The sequence below is a fragment of the Tasmannia lanceolata genome, unplaced genomic scaffold (genome assembly GCF_043159265.1).
Source record: "Tasmannia lanceolata isolate RefF3 unplaced genomic scaffold, GAP_Taslan_0.1 ptg000012l, whole genome shotgun sequence".
NCBI lineage: Eukaryota > Viridiplantae > Streptophyta > Magnoliopsida > Canellales > Winteraceae > Tasmannia > Tasmannia lanceolata.
Genome location: NW_027518689.1, coordinates 22,363,245 through 22,385,792, shown reverse-complemented (window position 1 = coordinate 22,385,792; position 22,548 = coordinate 22,363,245). Strand labels below are relative to the sequence as shown.

Sequence of the window (22,548 nt, the reverse complement as noted above, 5' to 3'; positions counted from 1 at the left end):
TGAGTCGAAAACATATCGACACTTTATAAATAGAGAAACGTCACTTCTATTGGTCCCAATTTTCCTATGAATTAGATTCTCAAAATCTCTATATTTTGCTCTCCGACCAACAATAAGAGGCAACATCTTGCCGCCCACGTATTCAAATGATAGCACATCCTTTAGAGTGCCGTCGATGTGTAAGACAAAAGAACCCCTTTTTTTCCTCTCTCCTGTAAAGACAAAATTAAACACTTATTAGAAGTTGTTTAATGCAATTTAAATGTGCTAAAAATGGAAAGAGATGAGAATGGAAAGGGAACTACATACCTTTTCATGGAAGGGAGGTTAGTATTGGTGCAATGCAATAGAATGATACTTTGGAGTGAACCAGTCGAATGGTGGTTTATGCCCCTATAAAGGAAGCAATGGAATGGGGTGTAAACAGATAATGTGTGAGGAATTATTGATTTAAACCATTCATATTTGAAAAATGAGGGGTTTTCTCAACTGAGTTCTAAATTATTAGGCGTGTAAACCAATGATATCCCACACATTATTGGTTTAAACAATTGATTGTTCAAACTTTAGGGTTGTAAAGCAATAATCTCTGAGAAATTATTGATTTAAACCATTGATATTTGAAAATTTAGAGGTTTCTCAACTGAGTTATAAAATATTAATGGTTTAAACGAATGATATCTCACACATTATTGGTTTAAACAATTGATTGTTCAAACTTTAGGGTTGTAAACCAACAATCTGTGAGAAATTATTGATTTAAACCATTGATATTTGAAATTTTAGAGGTTTTCTCAACTGTGTTATAAAATATTAGTGGTTTAAACCAATGATATCTCACACATTATTGGTTTAAACAATTGATTGTTCAAACTTTAGGGTTGTAAAGCAATAATCTCTGAGAAATTATTGATTTAAACCATTGATATTTGAAAATTTAGAGGTTTTCTCAACTGTGTTATAAAATATTAGTGGTTTAAACCAATGATATCTCACACATTATTGGTTTAAACAATTGATTGTTCAAACTTTAGGGTTGTAAAGCAATAATCTCTGAGAAATTATTGATTTAAACCATTGATATTTGAAAATTTAGAGGTTTTCTCAACTGTGTTATAAAATATTAGTGGTTTAAACCAATGATATCTCACACATTATTGGTTTAAACAATTGATTGTTCAAATAATCTGTGACAAATTATTTGAAAAATTAGCTGCTTTCTCAACTGAGTTGTAAAATATTAGGTGTTTAAACCAATGATATCTCAACTTCTTACAAACTGTAGGTTTAAACCATTGATTTTGCAGAAATTACGAATTTTCCAATTGATTTTCTACAAAATTGTGGTTTAAACCATGCAGATTATGGGTTTCAAAATATACTTCTGACAAACTATTGCTTTAAACCATCTCTTAAACCATTGATCTTTGAAAAATGAGAAAATATATTAATGGTTTTAAAAAACGATTTTTCACAAATATTGATTTAAACCATTTTTTCCAAAACTCTATTGGATTTTACCTATTGATCTTTGACAAAAGAGAAGGAGAAAGTCACGGTGAGGCCATTTCAAAAAAAAAAAAAACCCATCTCAAAAAAATAAACTCACAGTGAGAGGGGTACCAACCTCTTTTGTGCCGGTGGCGGGGAGAGAGAGGTAGAGAAGACCGGCGAGAGAGGTGTAGAAGACCGCCGGAGAAGACCGCCGGAGAGGGAGAGAGGTGGGTGGGTAAAGTGCTTTGGTTTTCTGAAATTTATATTTCCAACAGCTGAAAGTAATCATCATAGTTCTCAGTTGATTTGATAGGGGAGAGAGAGGGAGAGGGAGAGAGAAAAACGTATGTAAGGAAGGGTATTCTCGTCAAAGTCACTCTATATTAGTCATTTTCAAATCTCCCCTCTGGACACGTCATTATCATAATAAAGGCCTTTTTTTTGGTCATTTTTTCTTTTTTTTATGTTTTACAAAATTTCAGTAATTTCAGCCAAAATTTTGATAAAATACTAATTATTTATTTTTCTACATAATTTCTGCCCAATAATCTGACTTTCGGGGACTTGCTACGGAATTTCAGCCGAAATTTCGGCCAAAATATCTGTTTCGGCAAGGACCGAAATTTAAAACCATCTCATGTGGAGGCAAAAATATTTTCCTAAGAAAATGTTTTCAACGAGAAATGTTTTTCCTGCAATCCAAACAGGATCGATCGGGGCTACTAGATGAACAACAATGGAAATTTACACGTGGTATGTGGTTTTGCGCATCAATCCTTTATATGTTGAAAATCAGAAGAAAAGGAAACTAAAAAAACGCCATGAACGCTTACGCTTGCTTCTGCTCAATCCTCCCTCCAACTTCAAATCCAAGCAAAATCCTTCAGTGGAAATCTGGTTTTCACCCTCAGAATCGAATTTCTACACTCTCTTTGAGAAGAACGAATAAAAAAATCAGAGTTCTTAGAGAACAAATCGAAGTCTATTCCGAGAGTGTGGTACAAGACCCACCAAGAGAGGCTAATGAAGAGATTGAAGGAATTAATGGAATTGCAGAGAAAGTTAGAGAGGAGGAAATACCAATACCAAAACCATCCTCAAGAGGTAGAGATGAGAAGAGGGTGGAGGAGGATAGCGACTACTATCGATTCAAGTTGCGGAATGGGAGAGAGGTGGGTTTTATTTCTCTCTTTCTCTCTATGTCTTTCTCCCTTTTTGTTCTCTTTAATTTAAAGATGGAAGTTTTTTTTTTTTTTTTTTCCCCCGATTCTAGTCATCTATAGAAAAACATGGGATCAGTTATAAATCACTTCTCTATAGAATAAAAATGAAGAGATAAATAGAAGAAGAAGAAGAAGAAGAAGGGTTAATTTGAGGAAACCCAAACGTCTAACTGATATTGATAATTGTCCATGTTCTTTTTCTTACAATGAAGCCCTTCTTTATACTAATTCTACACTAATTAACTCCTTAATTCAACCACATAATTACTCCCTAAATGAAGCAATTGCAATATATAGTTATTCCCTAAATCAAGCCCTTCTTTATCACTTTCCCTTATGAAAGTTTTTTTTACAACATGTACAGAAAACATGGGGATCAGTTAATGTTTTCAGATGCTTGGAGTCACTCATTATTTTATTTGTTTTATTTTTCTATACTTCCTATTTATTAAGTGGGAATTTGAATTTATTTTCCCCTCATTCAGTTGTATAAATTTATACTTATTTTTACTTAATTCATATCTCTCTCTATAATTTGGGCTTGTTGGTAAGAACTGTTTAAGACAATGTAGATAGAACTCTGATTATTTCGATGTGTTATTGGGGCTGTTAACTACGGGGATATGAACTTTATATATTATAGCACAACTTAGGTGCCTGTAAACCTTAAATTGTAGCACAAGAATCGTATAGGTAATATATGCTGTTAAGGTGTGGTGTTCCCATTTTGGAAAGTTGAGACATGTTTTCACAAGATCCGTCAAGGCAATATACTAATATGTGCTGTTAGGGCCTGGTGTTCCCATTTTGTAAAGTTGAGGCATGTTTTCCTATTTCTTGTCGTAGACCTTTGTGCCTATGTATACTGAACCAGATTCTTACTGAACATCAATATGATGTTTGGATTGGCTGGTTTTGCGTCCTTCATTTGTTTAGGGAGATAAGACCCACACTCCTTTATTTTGATAATGGCACTCCGCATTTTATCAAACACATTTATGGTTCGCTGTTGAAAGGAATCATAACAACCTTTAAAAGCTAATCACGTAAGTCTAAAATCTAGATAGGAGTGGCATTATTGAGAAAAAGAAGGGGGGGATGTCCTCTGCTGTTGGTGTGTAACTTGTTGCTCGAGTTAATTTCAGATTCTCAACTCTTGGAAGATGGTATGGCATACATGTATACAAGACAAGAATCTATAGTGCGAGTATATCTTGCCTTTTTATTTGAAGAAGTATTCCGTTAAAAGAAGGGAATAAAAAAAGCAAGGGAAATGGCAGAAAGTAAAATAATAAAAAAGGTGAAAGAAAAAAAAAACAATAAGTCCGAAAAAGACTAGAAACACACAAGCTAGTTCAAAGTCCAAGGTCTTACTGGAAAAACAAGACGTGACAGACCAAGCTATATCAAATCAACAAAACCTTCAAATCTGCATCATCTCTGCACTACACCTGGAAGTTTCTAATTATTCTTCTTTTGCATTTCCTTCCTGATGGATATGGGAGCAAGTCCAATCGTTGAATTCAAGCGAATTGCCTCCATTCCTGGAAGAGGGAAGAGAGAATCTCCATGGAGGCTTTGACTCGCTTGAGCCACGAAATGGTATTAAGAGTCTACCTTGATGCATGCCTTCACACACTATGTCTTTAAGCCACCTCATACTGAAACATACTGCTTTCACTGTGGCATCGATCGCTTGATGCATAAGCACAGATAGAGAGTTACCCTCTTGCTATTATTATTGAGTGTATGCTTCTAAAATCCTTTGCATGTACTTTTTTGCTCATGCTTCTGCTAAATGCATTCTTTGGAGACCTACTTTTTGATTGCAAGAGAACAACGTCCCTAATGTACTTTTTACATGTAAAAAATTGGCAACCTCATATATGGATCACATTAGTCAATTTCAAAATGGACTCCTCATTCATTAGGTAGAGAAAATCGCCAAGATTTCGTGACCTGCTGCCGAAACTATTCGAATTCCAATAGCTGGACTCGGATTGTGCGGTTCGCCGGAATACTTCGTATCAACATATACTGGTATATCAATATCGATTAGATCAGAGTTCTATTACTGAGAATTTTCATTTATTCCTTGAAGAGGACTCGAACCCAAGGTTGTCAGATCGGGAATCGAAAGCGGGAATCAAAACGGGAATCGAAAGCAGGAATCGAAGTCTCCCAGGAAAAAATCCTACTCAAGGTTGCCAGAGCGGGAATCGAAAGCGGGAATCGAAGGCTCCCAGGGAAGAATCCTGCTTCCATGCTCGAACCTCCACGCTCTTTAGCATGAGATTTTGAGTCTCGTATGTCTACTAATCCACCACCAAGGCATCTTGAAAGTGAATCGTATTCCTTAAATATGTTATAGTGACACATGGAATATATGACACGTGGAATATTGGAGTATTTATAAAACTAGAAAAATGACAGCAAGCTCGAAGTACCTAGGGCTAAAAGATTTTGGGACATTACAAGACCCTGTGCCCTAGCAAAGGATGAAGTCCTTTTCATGTTCAAATCAGTGGACTTGGCTACGAGGGTTCTGACAAAGGGGCTTGAGGCCTGTGGGAACCGGCTGCTCTCTCTCTCTCTCTCTCTCTTTGCCTGGCATAAGGACTTTGTTTAGGGAGCGGAAGAAATTTGGGTTAATTTTTATGGAATTCTGCTGCACGCTTGGGCTGCTTCTACTGTTGAAGCTTTGGGAAATATCTTTGGTCCAGTCCTGGAACTGAAGATGGAAGGAAGTGATAATCACTTTATGAGTTTTGTGTCGGCTAAAATCCTCACTCCTAGAAAAAAGTTATCCCGTCCTTTTGTTCAGATCCGGATTTAGGGTGATTGTTTCACCATTGGAATTGAAGCTCACAAATCCCCTTCTATAGGAAACAATGGGTCCCAATCGGTTTCACTTAGCGTTGACCCCCACAGAATGACAAGCCTTATCCCGATGAGTCTGTTGAATCCGCCGGTACTGGTTCAAGTGGCTGATTCGCCTGTGGGTCGAAATTATAATTGTGTAAGACCGCCGGTGATCCCTATTGTGAGCCATGGTTTGTTGATGGACTGGAGGAACCTCTGTAGGAAGACCATTGATCTCTTGCGGCCCCTCCATTCAATTTAAAATCCAAATCCCCACAAAAAAAGGGCGTTGCTCCCAAGGATCCCCAGGTCTTGAATTCTCTACTAATCAATGGAAATTCCTCGGGACCTGTGGTCAATTGTTTTGGAAAACATGGTCTTCCAACTGATCGGCCTAGTGTACTTCTAAAAACAAAACAAAAATGGCTTGTCAACATCAAAAGGGGCTTTTGGGCAGGTGGACCGTCTCTTGATCAAGGATCAAAGCGAAAGAGATCAGCTAAATCTAAAGATCCTGCTGGACTGAAACCGAATTCAAAAAGATCCTGGCCATTCTAAAATATAGGACCCCTGGGTCGCGCCCTTCTGGAATGATCTTCAAGGTTCGGAATCCTATTTTTTGCTCTCTGTGGAAGCAGAGAGTTGGTCAAGTTCTTTCAGAGAACCAATTTGGGAGGAGTTCCTCTGAAAAAACAACCAAAAGCAAACCGGACTATATTACAAAGCCACCACTAGGAAGTCATCCGAAGGTAAGAATGGTTGAGTGGGTTTCAAAAAAGCCGAATTTTCCCCAATCTATTTCCAGGGCATGCGTCGCTCTTGGGTGATTAGATGTCATTGATGCTTCTCTAGCTTCTGCCTCCAATGAAGCTGGATGGAAGGAATGTTTTAGGTGATTGGGGGAATAATAGGTGAAATTGAGTTTCATAGCATTAATTTAGTGCTAAAGTGAAAGGATCGGCGGACACTTGGCGGGTCTCCTTATCGTAGGAGGTGGGGAAAAGGGAGAAAAAGCGTCCCCGCATAAAGTAAGGTCTGTTTGAAGTGATATTGGATGGAAAATGGCAACGTGGAGTCGGCGGTTTCCTCGAATGGGATGTTAATCATGAATAGATATCATGAAACATTAATGGCCTCATAGAAAATCACAGTATTCCTTAGAGATCTGTTAGAAACAATCGAAATAAGTCTGGTCTCATAAATGCTTTACAATCCAAGGGTCGAAACTTGCTTCACACGCATCCGGGGAAGAAGCGGGGAATGGCTATTGGACATCATTGGCGGTTTTCCTCTTAAAGAGGTGTCTCTTGGGTTCACCTAGGAGATTTGAAAGAGAGAAGTTATCGTCTTTTCTATCATTCTAAAATGGAGCAGAATGATATATCTTCCCTCCCCTCCTCTTCCTTGAGTCGGAAAAGGAAACGGTCCATGGACCTCTTGGATTTGGAGGAGGTTCTTTGCAGGATGAAGGCGATGGCTTACAATGAAGTGAGGGCTTCTAGGAATGATCCGACCCCTAAGGAAATTATCAAGGACTTCCTCAGAAGACAGTGGAAGTTCTTTCGTTTAATTGGGTCATCTAACGTAACTCGCCTTTGTACAAACATTCCTTCTTCAACAAAACTCTGGCTGATGAAAGGAGACTGAGGTGTATTCGATGGGAGGCTAACAAGGTAGTGGGGATTCAAAAGGTGGAAGAAAGGATTACTGGAAAAAAGGTACCCGGAATCAAGGAATTGGACCTCGAGGATCCTCTTGTCTTCATATCAAATGAAGAAGTGCTGGACTTTGAAATTGAGTCTCTTTTGAGGGAGTTGGGAAAGTGTTCCTCTTAAAGGGGAGTTTATAGGGGTTTTGGTCATGGGATTTTTTTTGAGGAGTTATGATCTTGGTAGGCTGTCATCAAGATCTTCGAGGAAGATCTATCATGGTGGAGGGATGTTCTATTGTTTTTCATGATCTTCGGAGAAGATCGCAAAGGTTTCTTTTTGGTAGATTAATCAAGGTTTTTTAGGAATGATCTTCTAGGAAGATCGTAAAATTGGAATTTCTGTTTGGGAACGGTGGGTGTAAAGGGAATTGGAAAGGGGGGATAGTTTTTTAAATTTTTGTTTTTCAGGGACCTGGAGTTATCTCCTAGGCCATCATATGATGAAGTTTTTAGGGGGACTCCTGGTCCCTCCCTCCTCTATGTAACGTTCGTATGAATATTAATACAATTCTGTCATTTAAAAAAAAAATAACAAGATCGCACTGGGATAACAAGGCACGACAGACAAAAAAATGCAAGCTAGCTTGAACTTCCTGGCCAAACCAATATCTCTCTGGGAAAACAAGCGACGACAGACCAAGCTATATCAAATCGAACAAAACTTCAAATCTGGATTCTCTGGCCAAACTACATCATCTCTGTACTACACCTTGAAGTTTCTAATTAGTCTTGTCAAACTACCAGTTACTCCAAAAGCTTAAGTTGTTGGAGAAGGCATTATTTATTCTTTTATACTTTAACACTCCCCCTCAAGTGTGGCCCCTCTTTCTAGGGTTGGCCTACATGTGGCACATGTGGCCCCTTTTTTGTGTTTGGCCATTGCATGTGGTTTTTTGCTATCAAGGAGGTTTGAATTCAGAATACCATGTCAAACTACCAGTTACTCCAAAAGCTTAAGCTGTTGGAGAAGGCGTTATTTATTCTTTTATACTTTAACAAGTCTGCTTTTACATTCCCTTCTTGATGGATATGGGAGCAAGTCCAATCCATGAATCTCAAGTGAATTTCCTCCATTTATTGGAAGAGGGAAGAGAATCTCTTTGGAGGCTTTGACTCGCCTTTGAGCCACGAAATGGTACTAAGAGTCTACCATGATGCATGCCTTCACACACCTTTTGTCTTTAAGCCACCTCATACTGAAACAAACCGTTTTAACTTTGACATCGATAGTCTCCAATGATGAACATTCTGATAAGGTTAAAAGGCCATTCAGAAAGAAAAAAACTTCGGCATCAATCGCTTGATGCATAAGCACAGATAGAGAGTCCTCCTCTTGCTGTTGTTATCATTGATTATTATTGAGGGTATACTTCTAAAATCCTTTGCATTTACTTTTCTGCTCATGCTTCTGCTAAATGCATTCTTTGGAGACCTAGGGCGTGTTCGGCAAGGCTTCTCCTTCAATCCAGCAGAATCAGATGGAAACGGATTGATGAGAATTTGTGGAAGCGACTCTGAGTCACTCCGCGGAATCTCATCTTTTAACGGTGTAAAAAACAGAAAGTCAGAATCGGGCTTGATGGGCCGTGATTGCCGATCAAACTTTTCCCATTTTTTTCATTTCTTTCATACATGGCACCCATAAAATCGGTAAAAACCAATTCCATAATGGTTGCTTAACACATCCCTACTTTTTTATTGCCAGAGAACAATGTCCCTGATATACTTTGTACATGTTGTCAAAAATTGGGAACCTCACATATAGATCAGATGCTTATCATTGTAGCTGTCTGACTAATTTAATAGTAGTTATATGATATGAAAATTCATTGTTGCTGTTTGACTGTGATTTCATTTTTATCCCATTACTTTTTCCATTACAATTGGGATGCCTATAAAAACTTCTCATATCTAAAGATAAGGGTTCATTTCACATTTCTACAATTTGACATTCTCTCATAAAATTCCTGATTCCTTACTTTAAACTGATTGAAAGCTATTTTAGTCAGTTCAGAGCATAAAATTTCTCCATAATTCAGGAGACTAGACAAAGTTGTTTTGCACTTGCTTTCTTTTTCTTAATGACATTCTATTTTCTGCACAGAATTATTTCTCTTGATTTTCAATCATTTCAGGTTTTTGAAGAAAAAGCCTACCTAGTTGGTGTTGAACGTAGAAGCGATGACAATGATTCTTTTAGCATAGAAGAATCACTTAAGGAGCTAGCTCAGCTAGCAGACACCGCTGGACTTGCGGTGGTTGGTTCTACATCTCAAAAGTAAGTGGTTTGGTTTCTTGTAATGCTACAAAAAATTATGATGTTCCTTTTGTCCTTAAGTAAATAGACTAACACTTTGCTATCAGACTTGATCCAAATCTTATCAAACCAATCACTTTGCAGTATCTTAGGCTGTGAAACAATCAGTTACTCCAAAAGCTTAAGCTGTTGGAGAAGGCGTTATTTAATCTTTTAGACTCTAACATAGGTCATCCAACATTCTTTTTTATTCCTCCTGCATGTTAGTTACAGTATTATAATAGTGAGAAAAAGCAAATACTACTTTACCATAATAGTTTCTCATAACTTCCCCATCACCAGACACACCATATTACTTCTTACTTTTGTTTTTTTTTCTTAAGGAAGAAGAGAAAACATAGTAGTAATTTTCTTTGGTTTATATTTTCAATCATAAGCCCAAATCAATGAAACAAAGTGGTGATTCGATTCATATCAGAATCAGAAAAATCAGCATAGATTGCCACTATGGGAGATGCTAGTGATCCTAGCAGTCTCATTGCCACAAACAGAAACTGAAACTGATATTTAAAACCTTGACTCTGATCCAATGCTTCATGAGAGAGCCAAGCACATTGAAGTGGATTGCACTTTGTTTGTGAAAAAGGTCATAAGCAAGCCAATATCTACTCCGTGTGTGAGGTCAAAAGATCAGCTAGCATACGTATTTACAATGGCTCTTGGTTGAAGTCAATTTAGTTTTATTTAGGTATGGATGATATCTATGCTTCAGATTGAGTGGGAGTTTTATGAGTAGAATGTTATTTTAATGGTGTAATTTATGTTTTTAGTGTATTTTTATGCGTTATTATGTGGGTTATCATATGGGTTATGATAGAACCCTTTATCATTACTGGCATTGTTGTAATTTTTTTTTGAACCAGTGAAAGTATTAGTATACAAGAAAAATAAGGATTACAAGGAATGACTAGAAAATCCCTGAAAAAGGAAAAACTCAAGTTTTATTTAGGTATGGATGATATCTATGCTTCAGATTGAGTGGGAGTTTTATGAGTAGAATGTTATTTTAATGGTGTAATTTATGTTTTTAGTGTAGTTTTATGCGTTATTATGTGGGTTATCATATGGGTTATGATAGAACCCTTTATCATTATTGCAATTGTTGTAATTTTTTTTGAACCAGTAAAAGTATTAGCATACAAGAAAAAGAAGGATTACAAGGAATGACTAGAAAAGCCCTGAAAAAGGAAAAACTCAATACAATTTACCACATAGTTAGAAAAAGTATCAGCCCTATGGTTTCGTTCATATGCTGAATATGGATGAAAGAACATTGTAGAGGGACAACTAGACTTACATACTTGAAATAAACTTTAATATCTCCAAGGAGGGACACACGCGCGCGCACACACACACATACAGAAAAGTGTTCCTGCACTTGAGCGCAGATAGCTTATCTGCGCTCGAGTGCAAAAAAAAAAATGTGGGCCCACATATTTGGGGTGATCCTAAGCATTCACTTGGAGGTCCCTTCCATAGATAGGGTGTGTACCAAAAATCAGATCCATAGGATCATCCTAACCCATCCAAAAGTGGAGGGAAAAATGGACAGAGTCGACAGACACTGTTTGTCCACAAATCTGCCCATTTTTTCTCTCCATTTTTGGATGGGTTAGGATGATCCTATGGATCTGATTTTTTGTGGACACCCTATCTAGGTAAGGGCCTTCCAAATGAATGCTTTAGACCACACCAAAAATTTGGGCCCACCCTGTTTTTTACACTCGAGCGCAGATAAGCTTATCTGCACTCGAGCGGAGATATACTTTTATATACATGGATACTTAATCTATCCGTATATATATAGTTATATATGCATATAATTAGAGTTAAGGATTTGTATGAAGTCTAAATATGTTGATGTGATTAAGGATATGTACGATGGAGCAGTAACTAGTGTCAGAACTACGGAAGGCACGTCTAGTGAGTTTCCAATTACAATAGGACTGCACCAAGGGTTAGCTCTAAGTCCTTATCTTTTTACGCTATTTATGGATGAACTTACGAAGGGTATCCAGGATGAGGTGCCATGGTGTATGTTATTTGCAGATGATATAGTATTAATTGATGAAACCAAAGCAGGAGTTAATGCTAAGTTAGAGTTATGGAGAACTACTTTGGAATCCCAAGGTTTTAGATTGAGCAGGACTAGAACAGAGTATATGGAGTGCAACTTTAGTAATGTAAGGAGGTGGGGCGAGGATGTAGTAAATATGACTGGACAGGAGGTACCTAAGAGGGATATCTTTCTCTATCTTGGTTCAACCTACATAAAGGAGAGATTGAAGAGAGGATGTTAACCACAGAATAAGAGCAGGTTGGTCGTAGTGGAAGCATGATTCATGAATTCTGTGAGACCGAAAAATACCTACCAAGTTGAAGGGAAAGTTTTATAAGACAGTTGTGAGGCCAACCATGTTGTACTGCTCAGAATGTTGGGCCACCAAGAAGCAGCATGTGCATAAGATGAGTGTAGCGGAGATGCGAATGCTTAGATGGATGTGCGGCCACACAAGGTTAAATAGAATTAAAAATGAAGACATCTATAAAAAGGTGGGGGTGACACCAATTGAGGCGAAGATGAGAGAGCACCGCTTAAGATGGTTTGGGCATATTCAACGTAGGGCTTTGGATGCTCCAGTGAGAAGAAGTGACTCGTGCCAAGTTGATGGCGTAAAAAGAGGTAGGGGCAAACCGAAAACAGATGATAAATCAATCTTCTTTTTTTTCTACCTCTGCCACTCTATCAAGGTGGTCCTTGCTGTCAGGACCCTTTATCACGACTTCTGCTCGTTGTATACCCTGATCCACTACTGTACGAATAGCATTTCCTGCTGCGGCAACTTGGGCAGAAACAGTGAGGAAAGACTTGATGGCTAGGAACATAACACAGAACATGACCTTGGATAGGAGAGAATGGAAGAAAATGATCCATGTAGACAAACCCAAATAGTGTTAGGATTAGACTTAGTCAATTTGATCCGGGCAGATCTTTCACCTTCTTCATGAAAATTTTCTAAAGGATTCATTAGCCGACCCCAACTAGTTTGGGACAAAGGCTTAGTTTAGTTTAGTTGAGCTGAGTTATGCATATAATTACTAGTATTCTTGGCCCATGCTATGCATGGGTGTAAAATAATTGACCTCACCCCTTCAATACATAAGGTAAAATGGTGGGCCCCACCATCTAATGCATGGGTTTGAGTGGAGTTCGTAGGACCCACCCTATCTAAACATGCTGTAAAATGGTGGGTCCCACCCGAAGTATAGATTTGGGAGGAGATGGTGGGCCCATTCATGGGTGTAAAATGGTGGGTCCCACCACATGAATGGGTTTGGGTATAGATGGTGTTCCCTATCATATCAAAACACGAGATGTAAAATGGTGGTGCCCACCCATGCTATGTATGATGCCCACCCATGCTATGTATGATGTGTAAAAAAAATCTACCATCATAAAAAATTTCTGATATAAATTTTCTATAGAAATATTTTCCAATAAAAAATTTCTATGAAAAGAAAACGAATGTTAAAGGAAAGAAACAGGTTTAGAATATAAATATAGATGAATTTCATGGGGTTAGGCTATCAAACCCTACGACTTTCATTCTTCGTTCCTTATCTTTTTTCTATTCTATATCTTGGGTGATCTTCTCTAAGACTCATCTTTCTTTTACTCACGGTTACAATACTATTAGAAGGAACCGGTATGTCTATGTCTAGTGTATTGTAGTTTTATGGACTATAATGCAGGTGTCTATCGCAATTGAAATTTTGGTACACTATGAAAAACTATAGAGAGTCAAAGAACAGAAGGTTAAAAAGACAATTTTCATTTAATTTATTCATAGAAATTATGACACATCAGCAAATAATTTTAATAAAAAAGATTTCTACTAAGGAGATTCGCACATTTCTCATTAAAAAGACTTTTCATTTTTTTTATCTTTTACCTTTGTATCCCCTTTGGGACTTTGAAACCCCATCCATTTACAAAACTCCAATAAAAGAATTAGAATTGTTCCGTCCGATTTTCGGGTGATGGACCATCCATTGTGGGACTATTTGATTAGGGTGCCTGTGTTGCACACAGATCTACCATTTGATTGATAGGCTGCTCAAGAGCACCCTAAGTCCTACGATGATTACCATTAGAATTGGCTCAGTTTTTTTTAACTTTGAACTGAAAAATTAAAATTGGGGGCTATTTTGAAGTCTTCTCTAGATAAGAGAGAAGATGAACCAATTTCTAATATAAGAATAGTGTTCTTGACATTGGGCTAGAAATTTGGTTTGCACAAGACAATTGCTGATGTTCTCCATTACACATTTGTGTATAAATCTACTATCTATAGAAAGCTGGGCCTTTGAATAAATGGCATTTTTTCTTACATTCTAGTCATGCATTACATTTCTTTTATAAGCTGATATAATGAATTTTTACGTATTTATAAATACAGTGTTGAGTGCATGAACACTCGTTATGAGCTATACATACGGGAAGGGAGTTCCTATTTAGAACTGATTACTTCCATATATCATGGTGTCTCTTCTGATTAACAGATAATAATACTATCGATGCAGGCTTGCTACTCCAAACTCAAGGACATATATCGGATCTGGCAAGGTTTCAGAAATCAAGACTGCCATTCACGCTCTTGATGTTGAGACCGTAATCTTTGACGATGAGCTATCAGCAGGGTACGCTGCTTTTGTGTCTGCATTTTGTTTCCAAGTCAAGCAAGCTTCATTTTTGTAAATTCTCTTTTATGAAATGACCATGGTTTTAAATTTCAGCCAGAATCCAAAATTTCGGGCACAATAATGAAATTTGCTTTTTTTTTAATGAATTTCGGTTTCAGTTATGTCCGGAACCGAAACCGAAACCGAAACCGAAATTTAAAACCATGGACACAACTATCTAGCTTTTGTTATGTAGATTCACTAGAGCTGGTTTTTTAAAGCTTCAGCATTGTGAATCTCTATTGTTTATGGACATGATGTATAGTTAGTTCTCTATTCCTCTCTCCACTCACAAACTTGTTTTCAGTTGAATTCAGTCTTTCTTGAACTTATATAGTAAACATCTACTTTTGCTTTCTTTCATAATTTGTGAACGCCTTATCTAGTGTCCCACTTCTTTTTGCCCCCTATCTAGTTTCGGAAGATGCACTATGAAGGTTTTGAACTATGCGTCCAGTCTTTCTCTTAATCAAATCTTTGAGGGCTGGGGCTTATGCTACTTTTGCTGATTTTTCAGACAAAGAATGAGTGTAAAAATGCCATAGCTTTAGATGCAGGTCATCTGCATGTCTTACACATAGTTAGCAAAACGTGATTCGGCAAAAAAACGGGACATGAACATTCGAGTTTAACACGGTATTGGTTAAAAAAATGTAGTCGAAAAAACGGAAACACAAAAAAATGTGTTTAATTTTTTTGCCATTTTAAAAATACAGTGGGGGTAAAGTTGGAAAGTTGGCCAAAAAACCCATTTAATACGTTAAGAAACGTGTTTAAAACATTTTCCTAAAAAAAAATGGAGTAAGTTTTTTTAATCTGTAGGAGTATTAAACGGAAAACCGATAAAACGTGTTTTTTCCAAAAACGCTGTTTAAAACAGACTTTTGCTAACCCTGGTCATACAAAGCCATTATCCTTGTGGCCAAGGTTTGAAATTTCGGTTTCGCCTCAGCCGAAAACGAAATTTCGGTGGCAATTTTGGTTTCGGTGGAAATTTTGGTGTTAAGTCTTATAATTTCTGTCGAAATTTTTAAATTTTTGTTTTGGTTTTAAATTTCGCTCCCTACCGAAATCCGTAATTTCAGATTTCGGTCGAAATATAAAACCATGCTTGTGGCAGCATTCTTCCGTTGTAACAACCCAATTCTGACATCGGGTCGCTACAGAAAAGGACATGGTAAAAATTAAAAACACATAAATTTTTTATTTTTTTTATTTTTTATAACATCAAACCTGTTACCTGCTTACCTGTTCACCCACAACTCTTATTCCATAAATAAAAAGGAGTTTCAACATCGACTTATTTAAACATCAAATGGTCTGAACCAAACACCAAAGTAAAAGTCCCAAACTAAGAAGCACGGGTACTCTCCGGAGGCCCACGTACCCGTGTCGGGGGTGGGTGCTCTTGGGTATTCTTTGGGTGCGTACCGGGTACGCACCCGGGTTTGTATACGTATTGGGTGCGCACCCGGTTCAAATAATTTTAAAAATTATAGATTTACAATCGAGGGGCGTCCCAATTAACAAAAGAGGGGTTGAATATATCAAAATATATATATATATATATATATATATATATATATATATATATATATATATATATATGAGAAAACGGTTCCTACACATATGTGTAGATAAGTTATCTACACACTAGCTTAAAATACAGTGGGGGCCACATTATTTGGGTGATCCAAACCATTCATTTTTAAGGCCCTCACATAGATAGGGTGTCCACAAAAAATCAGATCCATAGGATCATCCTAACCATTCGAACTGTGGAGGCAAAAAATAGACTAATTTGTGAAGGTTAAAGACATCCATTTTACCTCCACAAATCGTAGGGTTGGGATGATCCTATGGATCTGATTTTTTGTGGACACCCTATCTATGTGGTAAAATGGATGGCTTGGATCACCCAAACAATGTGGGTCCCTACTGTATTTTAAGCTAGTGTGTAGAGAACTCTCTACACATGTGTGTAGGAACCGTTTTCTCATATATATTCCTACACACATGTGTAGAGAGTTCTCTACACACATGTGTAGAGAGTTCTCTACACACTAGCTTAAAATACAGTGGGGACCCACATTGTTTGGGTGATCCAAGCCATCCATTTTAAAGGCCCTCACATAGATAGGGTGTCCACAAAAAATCAGATCCATAGGATCATCCTAACCATTCGAACTGTGGAGGCAAAAAATGGACTAATTTGTGAAGGTTTAAAGACATCTATTTTACCTCCACAAATCGTAGGGTTGGGATGATCTTATGGATCTGATTTTTTGTAGACACCCTATCTATGTGAGGGCCTTTAAAATGGATGGCTTGGATCACCCAAACAATGTGGGCCCCCACTGTATTTTAAGCTAGTGTGTAGAGAACTCTCTACACATGTGTAGGAACCGTTTTTTCATATATATATATATATATATATATATATATATATATATATATATAGAGAGAGAGAGAGAGAGAGAGAGAGAGAGAGAGAGAGAGAGAAGAGTAGAGTAGGTACTCCGTACTCCCTAGAGTAGATAACTTATCTACTCCCTAGCTTAAAATAACAGTTGGGGCCACATTGTTTGGGTGATCCAAAGCATTCATTTGATGGCCCCTCACATAGATAGGGTGTGCCCAAAAAATCAGCTCGATAGGATCATCTTAACCCTATGAACTGTGGAGGCGAAAAATGGACAGATTTGTGTAGGTTTATACACGTCTATTTTTGCCTCCACAATTCATAGGGTTAGGATGATCCTATCGAGCTGATTTTTTGGGCACACCCTATCTATGTGAGGGGCCATCAAATGAATGCTTTGGATCACCCAAACAATGTGGCGCCAACTGTTATTTTAAGCTAGGGAGTAGATAAGTTATCTACTCCAGGGAGTACCTACTCTTTTCTCATATATATATATATATATATATATCCCATAATTAAAAACCTAACAACTTAAGCACAAGATCGAAGGTCGATCAGGGTTGGATCGTTGATCTTAAACCTTGATCCAATGATCTAACGATCCAACGGTCAAAACTTAAGGTTTCTAATAGGAACCAAATGGCAGTCATTACATCCGTCTTTTTAGAAAATATTACAGTAGTGACACTCACAAGTTAAATAGCTGAAAAAAGACTAACATATAAGTTTAGTTACAAAGACTTCATTTTCTTTATATGATTGGCATGCTGGTGATGTGAGGAGCTGAAAGTCTGAAACTGTCAAGCTTTTTTAACCCGATTAAAATGCTAACTTGTAGGCAGCTGCGTAATTTAGAGAAGGCTTTCGGAGGGGATATTCGAGTCTGTGACCGAACTGCTCTCATTCTTGATATCTTCAACCAAAGAGCTGCAACCCATGAAGCAGCTTTACAGGTAACTTTTTTGTACTTGTTGAAAATATATTACATTGTATATGTATCGTCACCCTAGTTCTTCGTTAATATTGTCCATGCTAGAAACACAGATAAGATAATACTGGTACACCTAACTTGTGTATATAAAGAAGACTTCTAGCTTTCGGTTGTTAGATCTCAAAACTACTTCCGCATAAATATTGAATTTGTCTATTATTCTGTACTCTATGTTCATTTTGTTTCAGGTAAAATAGCAGTTACATACATTTCATTTTTCTCACAAATCCCGTTCATAGTTTTGACTGCCATCCTTCTTGTTTTGAGCAATTCACTATTGCTAATTTTGTTCATGGATATTCTTTAGCAACCCTAGTGCCGGGTCATTCAGGTCACGGTGCTTTCCCATCCTCAACTTTTTTGCCAGCTATGTTTTTCTTGAAAAAGGAGAACCCTAGACTTAATACCTCACTTTCTCTTTTCGAAGTATTGAGGTTTATGTAATATATCTATTTAGGTTTATACATGTGTGCGTAGTGTTTCTATTTAGTATGAACTGTCTTATTTTTTCATAAAGGGGGTCACTTGCCCTCTCCATTTCTTTTCTAATGTTTATTAATTAATAATAATTGACCGAAACCATTAATTATTGATGTGTCCCTTCCAAACTTTGGTGATAGAATGGGACTGCCAAAAGGTCCAACACTGTTAAGCTTTTAGTGTATTGTTTTTCAATCTGTTTAGCAAAGTTTCCAGGTCAGTTTCACACCTTTCAAACATAAATTGAGAAAGACTACAAAATTTTCTTTTGTTATGCCTTCGTATTTCTTCGCATGCCATTTGTTCCACCAAGCGAACCTAGATAGAATTGGTTATAAATCTACAATAGCACCTATAAGACTCACTTACTCATAATTGTAATTGCAAATATAAACCACTAACAAGCAAAATGCATGATAGTTAGTTCGAAGAGGGTGACACATGTTTGAAACACAATAGCTATTTTGACCAACAAAAGTATGTGTGAAGTATTTTGGTACGAGTATTGGTGCGTGTTGAACGTTGGGCCTCCATAAGTATCTGAGTATCAGTCTATTAGGATAAGTGATAATGAGGTACACTAACTTGCAAATAGGCTTTTGATACTGTTGATCTAATAATAAAACATCATTCAATGTGTGGAAGAAAGATGAGAACTAGTAAGAAAGAAGAGAGAAAGAACAGAGGAGAAGAAGGAAAAGAGAGTAGAGAGAATATAGCTTTTGATTGTTAGATCTCAAAGTTACTTCTGCATCAACTACTATATTGAATTTGTCTATTATTCGGACCAAAAACAGTTTGATACATTTCATTTTTCTCACTCATTCCTTTCATAGTTTAGTCTGCCATCCTTCTTGTTTTGAGCATTTTACTATTGCTAACTTTCTCTTATTGAAGTATTGACACGAGCATTTTGCTTAATTTGGAAATCATGCGATTTATATTTTGAGCCCGGTTGCTTTAGTGAGGTGTATGGCTTGTATGTCAAAGGGGAATATTTTGTAATTAGTCTTGGAATTTAGTGGATTTGTAAGTAATTAATATTTTTTATCAGGTTGCTTTGGCACAAATGGAGTACCAACTACCACGACTCACCAAAATGTGGAGTCACCTTGAGCGGCAAGCAGGAGGTAAGGTGAAGGGAATGGGTGAGAAACAAATTGAAGTGGACAAGCGCATCTTAAGAACTCAAGTAAGTGTTTCTTTTGGTATTCTAAAATGTTTTCTATGTGATCTATAAATTGAGCTTTACTCAACTCAACTCAACTAAGCCTTTGTCCCAAACTAATTGGGGTCAGCTTCATGAAGAAGGTGAAAGAATTTACTCAGCTCAAATTGACTAAGTCTAATCTTGACACTAGTTGGGTTCGTCTACATTGATCATTTTCTTCTATTCTCTTCTATCCAAGGTCATGTTCTCTGTTAGACGAAAGTTTAGACAGAGAAAATAGAATGAGTTAGGGTTATCTCCCCCTGACTCATATCTTTATACTAAAACATAAAGGGATGTACAAAGTCCTAAATGCCCTTGGGCAAGTTACATATTCCAACACTCCCCCTCAAACTGGAATGTAGATATCATACATTCCTAGCTTGTTACATATATCACTCAATTTTGACTTATTTAAGGACTTTGTAAACATATCAGCTAATTGGTCCCCTGACCGAGTAAACACAGTGCAAATCTTTCTTTTCTGGATTCTTTGACGGATAAAATGACAATTCACTTCAATATGCTTGGTGCGCTCATGGAAGACTGGATTGTTGGCAATGTATATTGCAGCTTTGTTGTCGCAATAAAGCTGCGAAGGAGAAGATGAAATGAAGCCAATTTCAGAAAGAAGTGAACGTAGCCAAATAAGTTCCGTGCTTGTCTGTGCCATTGCCCTGTATTCAGCCTCTGCACTGGACTTAGCTATAACATCCTGCTTCTTACTCTTCCATGAAACAAGATTGCCACCTACAAATGTACAATACCCAGTGGTGGACCGTCTATCTGCTGGGGATCCAGCCCAATCTGCATCAGAGAAGCCTTCAACTTTCATATGGCCATGTCTTTTGAACATCAATCCCTTCCCTGGAGCCCCTTTCAAATACTTGAGAATCTGTGTCACCGCAGCCCAGTGAGAAGTACGTGGAGAGCTCATATACTGACTGACAACTCCAACAGCATATGAAATATCTGGCCCTAACTGTGAGATATATAAGTTTACCAACAAGCCTGCGATACCTGCTAGGATCCTCCAACAACTCTCCTTCTTCTAGAACGAGTTTCACATTAGGATCCATGGGTGCAGAGGCTGGTTTAACTCCAAGATTGCCTGTTTCTTTTAGCAAGTCCAAGACATACTTTCTCTGTGATAGGAACAAGCCTCTAGAAGAACGAGCAACCTCTATCCCCAAGAAATACCTGAGCTGACCCAAATCCTCAGTAGAGAATTCCTTTTGCAAGAAGGTTTTCAAACGTTGTATACCTTGTGAATTGCTCTCTGTGATGATTATGTCATCCACATAAACTATCAACAAAATACACCCAGCTGAAGAGTGATAACTGAAGACTGAGTGATCCACTGCGCATTGTTTCATGCCAAAGCGCATGACTGCCTCACTGAATCTCCCAAACCGCGCACGCGGAGATTGTTTGAGGCCATAGAGTGACTTGCGTAGGCAACACACGTAGGAGGAAGTCTCCCCCCTGAGCAACAAACCCTGGTGGTTGCTCCATATACACCTCCTCAGTCAGGTCCCCATGGAGGAAGGCATTCTTCACATCCAGCTGATGAAGGGGCCAGCTATGATTAACAGCAAGAGACAGGAGCACACGGACAGAGGAAATTTTCGCAACGGGACTGAAGGTCTCAGTGTAGTCAACACCAAAAGTCTGAGTGTATCCTTTCGCGACTAACCGTGCTTTTAAGCGCTCGACAGTACCATCAGGGAGGTATTTGATGGAGAAAACCCACCGACAACCAACAGGACGGGCACCAGGGGGTAGAGAAACCAGATCCCATGTATCATTACTATGAAGAGCGCCCATTTCTAGGTTCATAGCATCACGCCAGCCAGGATGGTCAAGAGCCTCAGCCACTGACTGTGGTAAAGACATAGAAGACAAGGAGGAAACAAAGCTCTGGAAGGTACTGGTGAGCTTATCATAAGAAACAAAATTTGAAATAGGATGTGCAGTGGAACGGGATCTCGTACGAGATGCAATAGGAGAATCAGAAACAACAGAGGAAGGCGGAAGAGAAGATACCTGAGAGCGGGAGAGAGGGATCATCGGCTCAGAAGATGATTGTACGAGAGGAGGTAGAAGAGACCTATCTGTAACTTGGCGCCGCTGATACTGCTGTGTAATTTTAGGTGGAGCTGGCTGCTCCAACGTGGCAGAAGAAGTAGAAGCTGCAGAAGCTGGCCGCACGGAAATAGGAGATGACGGAAGAGAAGCAGGTAGATCTGGTAAGGGAAGTGAGACCTTGGACTCGAGAGAAGGGGTGAAAGATGCCGCGTCATGTTGGAAGAATGCCTCAGACTCAAAGAACGTAACATTGGCTGAGACAAACCAGCGACGCAGACGAGGGCTATAGCAACGATAGCCTTTCTGCGTACGGGAATACCCCAGAAAGACACAACGCTCAGACCAGGGATCGAGTTTGTCACGGCCAGGTCCAAGGTGATGAACAAAACAAACGCATCCAAATACACGAGGTGTCAGAGGAAACTGTTCCTTACTAGGAGATAAAATCTCGAAAGAAGAGGCACCCTCTAAGACAGAGGAAGGAAGACGATTTGCTAAGAAACACGCTGTGAGAAGGGCATCACTCCAGTATGCCTTAGGAACACTCATCTGAAAAAGAAGAGTGCGACCTACTTCAAGCAAATAACGAAGTTTCCTCTCAGCAACACCATTCTGTTGAGAGGTGTACGCACATGAAGACTGATGTAAAATCCCATGTTGGGAGAGATAGGATTGAAAGCCATTAGTATCAGAAAAATATTCTCTAGCATTGTCAGTACGAAGACATTTAATATTGCAATTATATTGATTCTTAATTTCAGAATTAAATGTGCGAAAAGCAAAGAACACGTCGGATTGACTCTTCAGTAAATATAACCAGGTCATGCGTGAGAAGTCATCAATAAACACAATAAAATACCGAAAGCCAGTAGTAGACGCGACCCTAGAGGGTCCCCATACATCAGAATGGACTAATTCAAATGGACTAGACACTCGACTAATGATCCGGGACGAAAACGACACACGACGGTGCTTCCCGAGTTCACAGGACTTGCACTGAAAAG

The 22,548-nt window shown here is 38.2% G+C and overlaps 1 protein-coding gene across 7 annotated transcripts in view; it reads left to right on the top strand.

Moving 5' to 3' along the window:
* Window positions 1-2,257: 2,257 nt before the first annotated feature.
* LOC143887719 (GTP-binding protein, HflX) overlaps window positions 2,258-22,548 on the top strand; it is a 53,182-nt gene continuing 32,891 nt past the window's right edge. For all 7 annotated transcript variants that reach the window (XR_013254352.1, XR_013254351.1, XR_013254353.1 and 4 more), the window contains exons 1-5: window positions 2,258-2,666; window positions 9,426-9,568; window positions 14,192-14,308; window positions 17,614-17,728; window positions 19,301-19,438. Coding sequence is in view for 4 of the 7 variants with exons in the window: in XM_077391880.1 (XP_077247995.1) it covers window positions 2,316-2,666; window positions 9,426-9,568; window positions 14,192-14,308; window positions 17,614-17,728; window positions 19,301-19,438 (864 nt within the window). In the remaining 3 variants the exon portion in view is untranslated. The remainder of the gene's footprint in view (window positions 2,667-9,425; window positions 9,569-14,191; window positions 14,309-17,613; window positions 17,729-19,300; window positions 19,439-22,548) is intronic.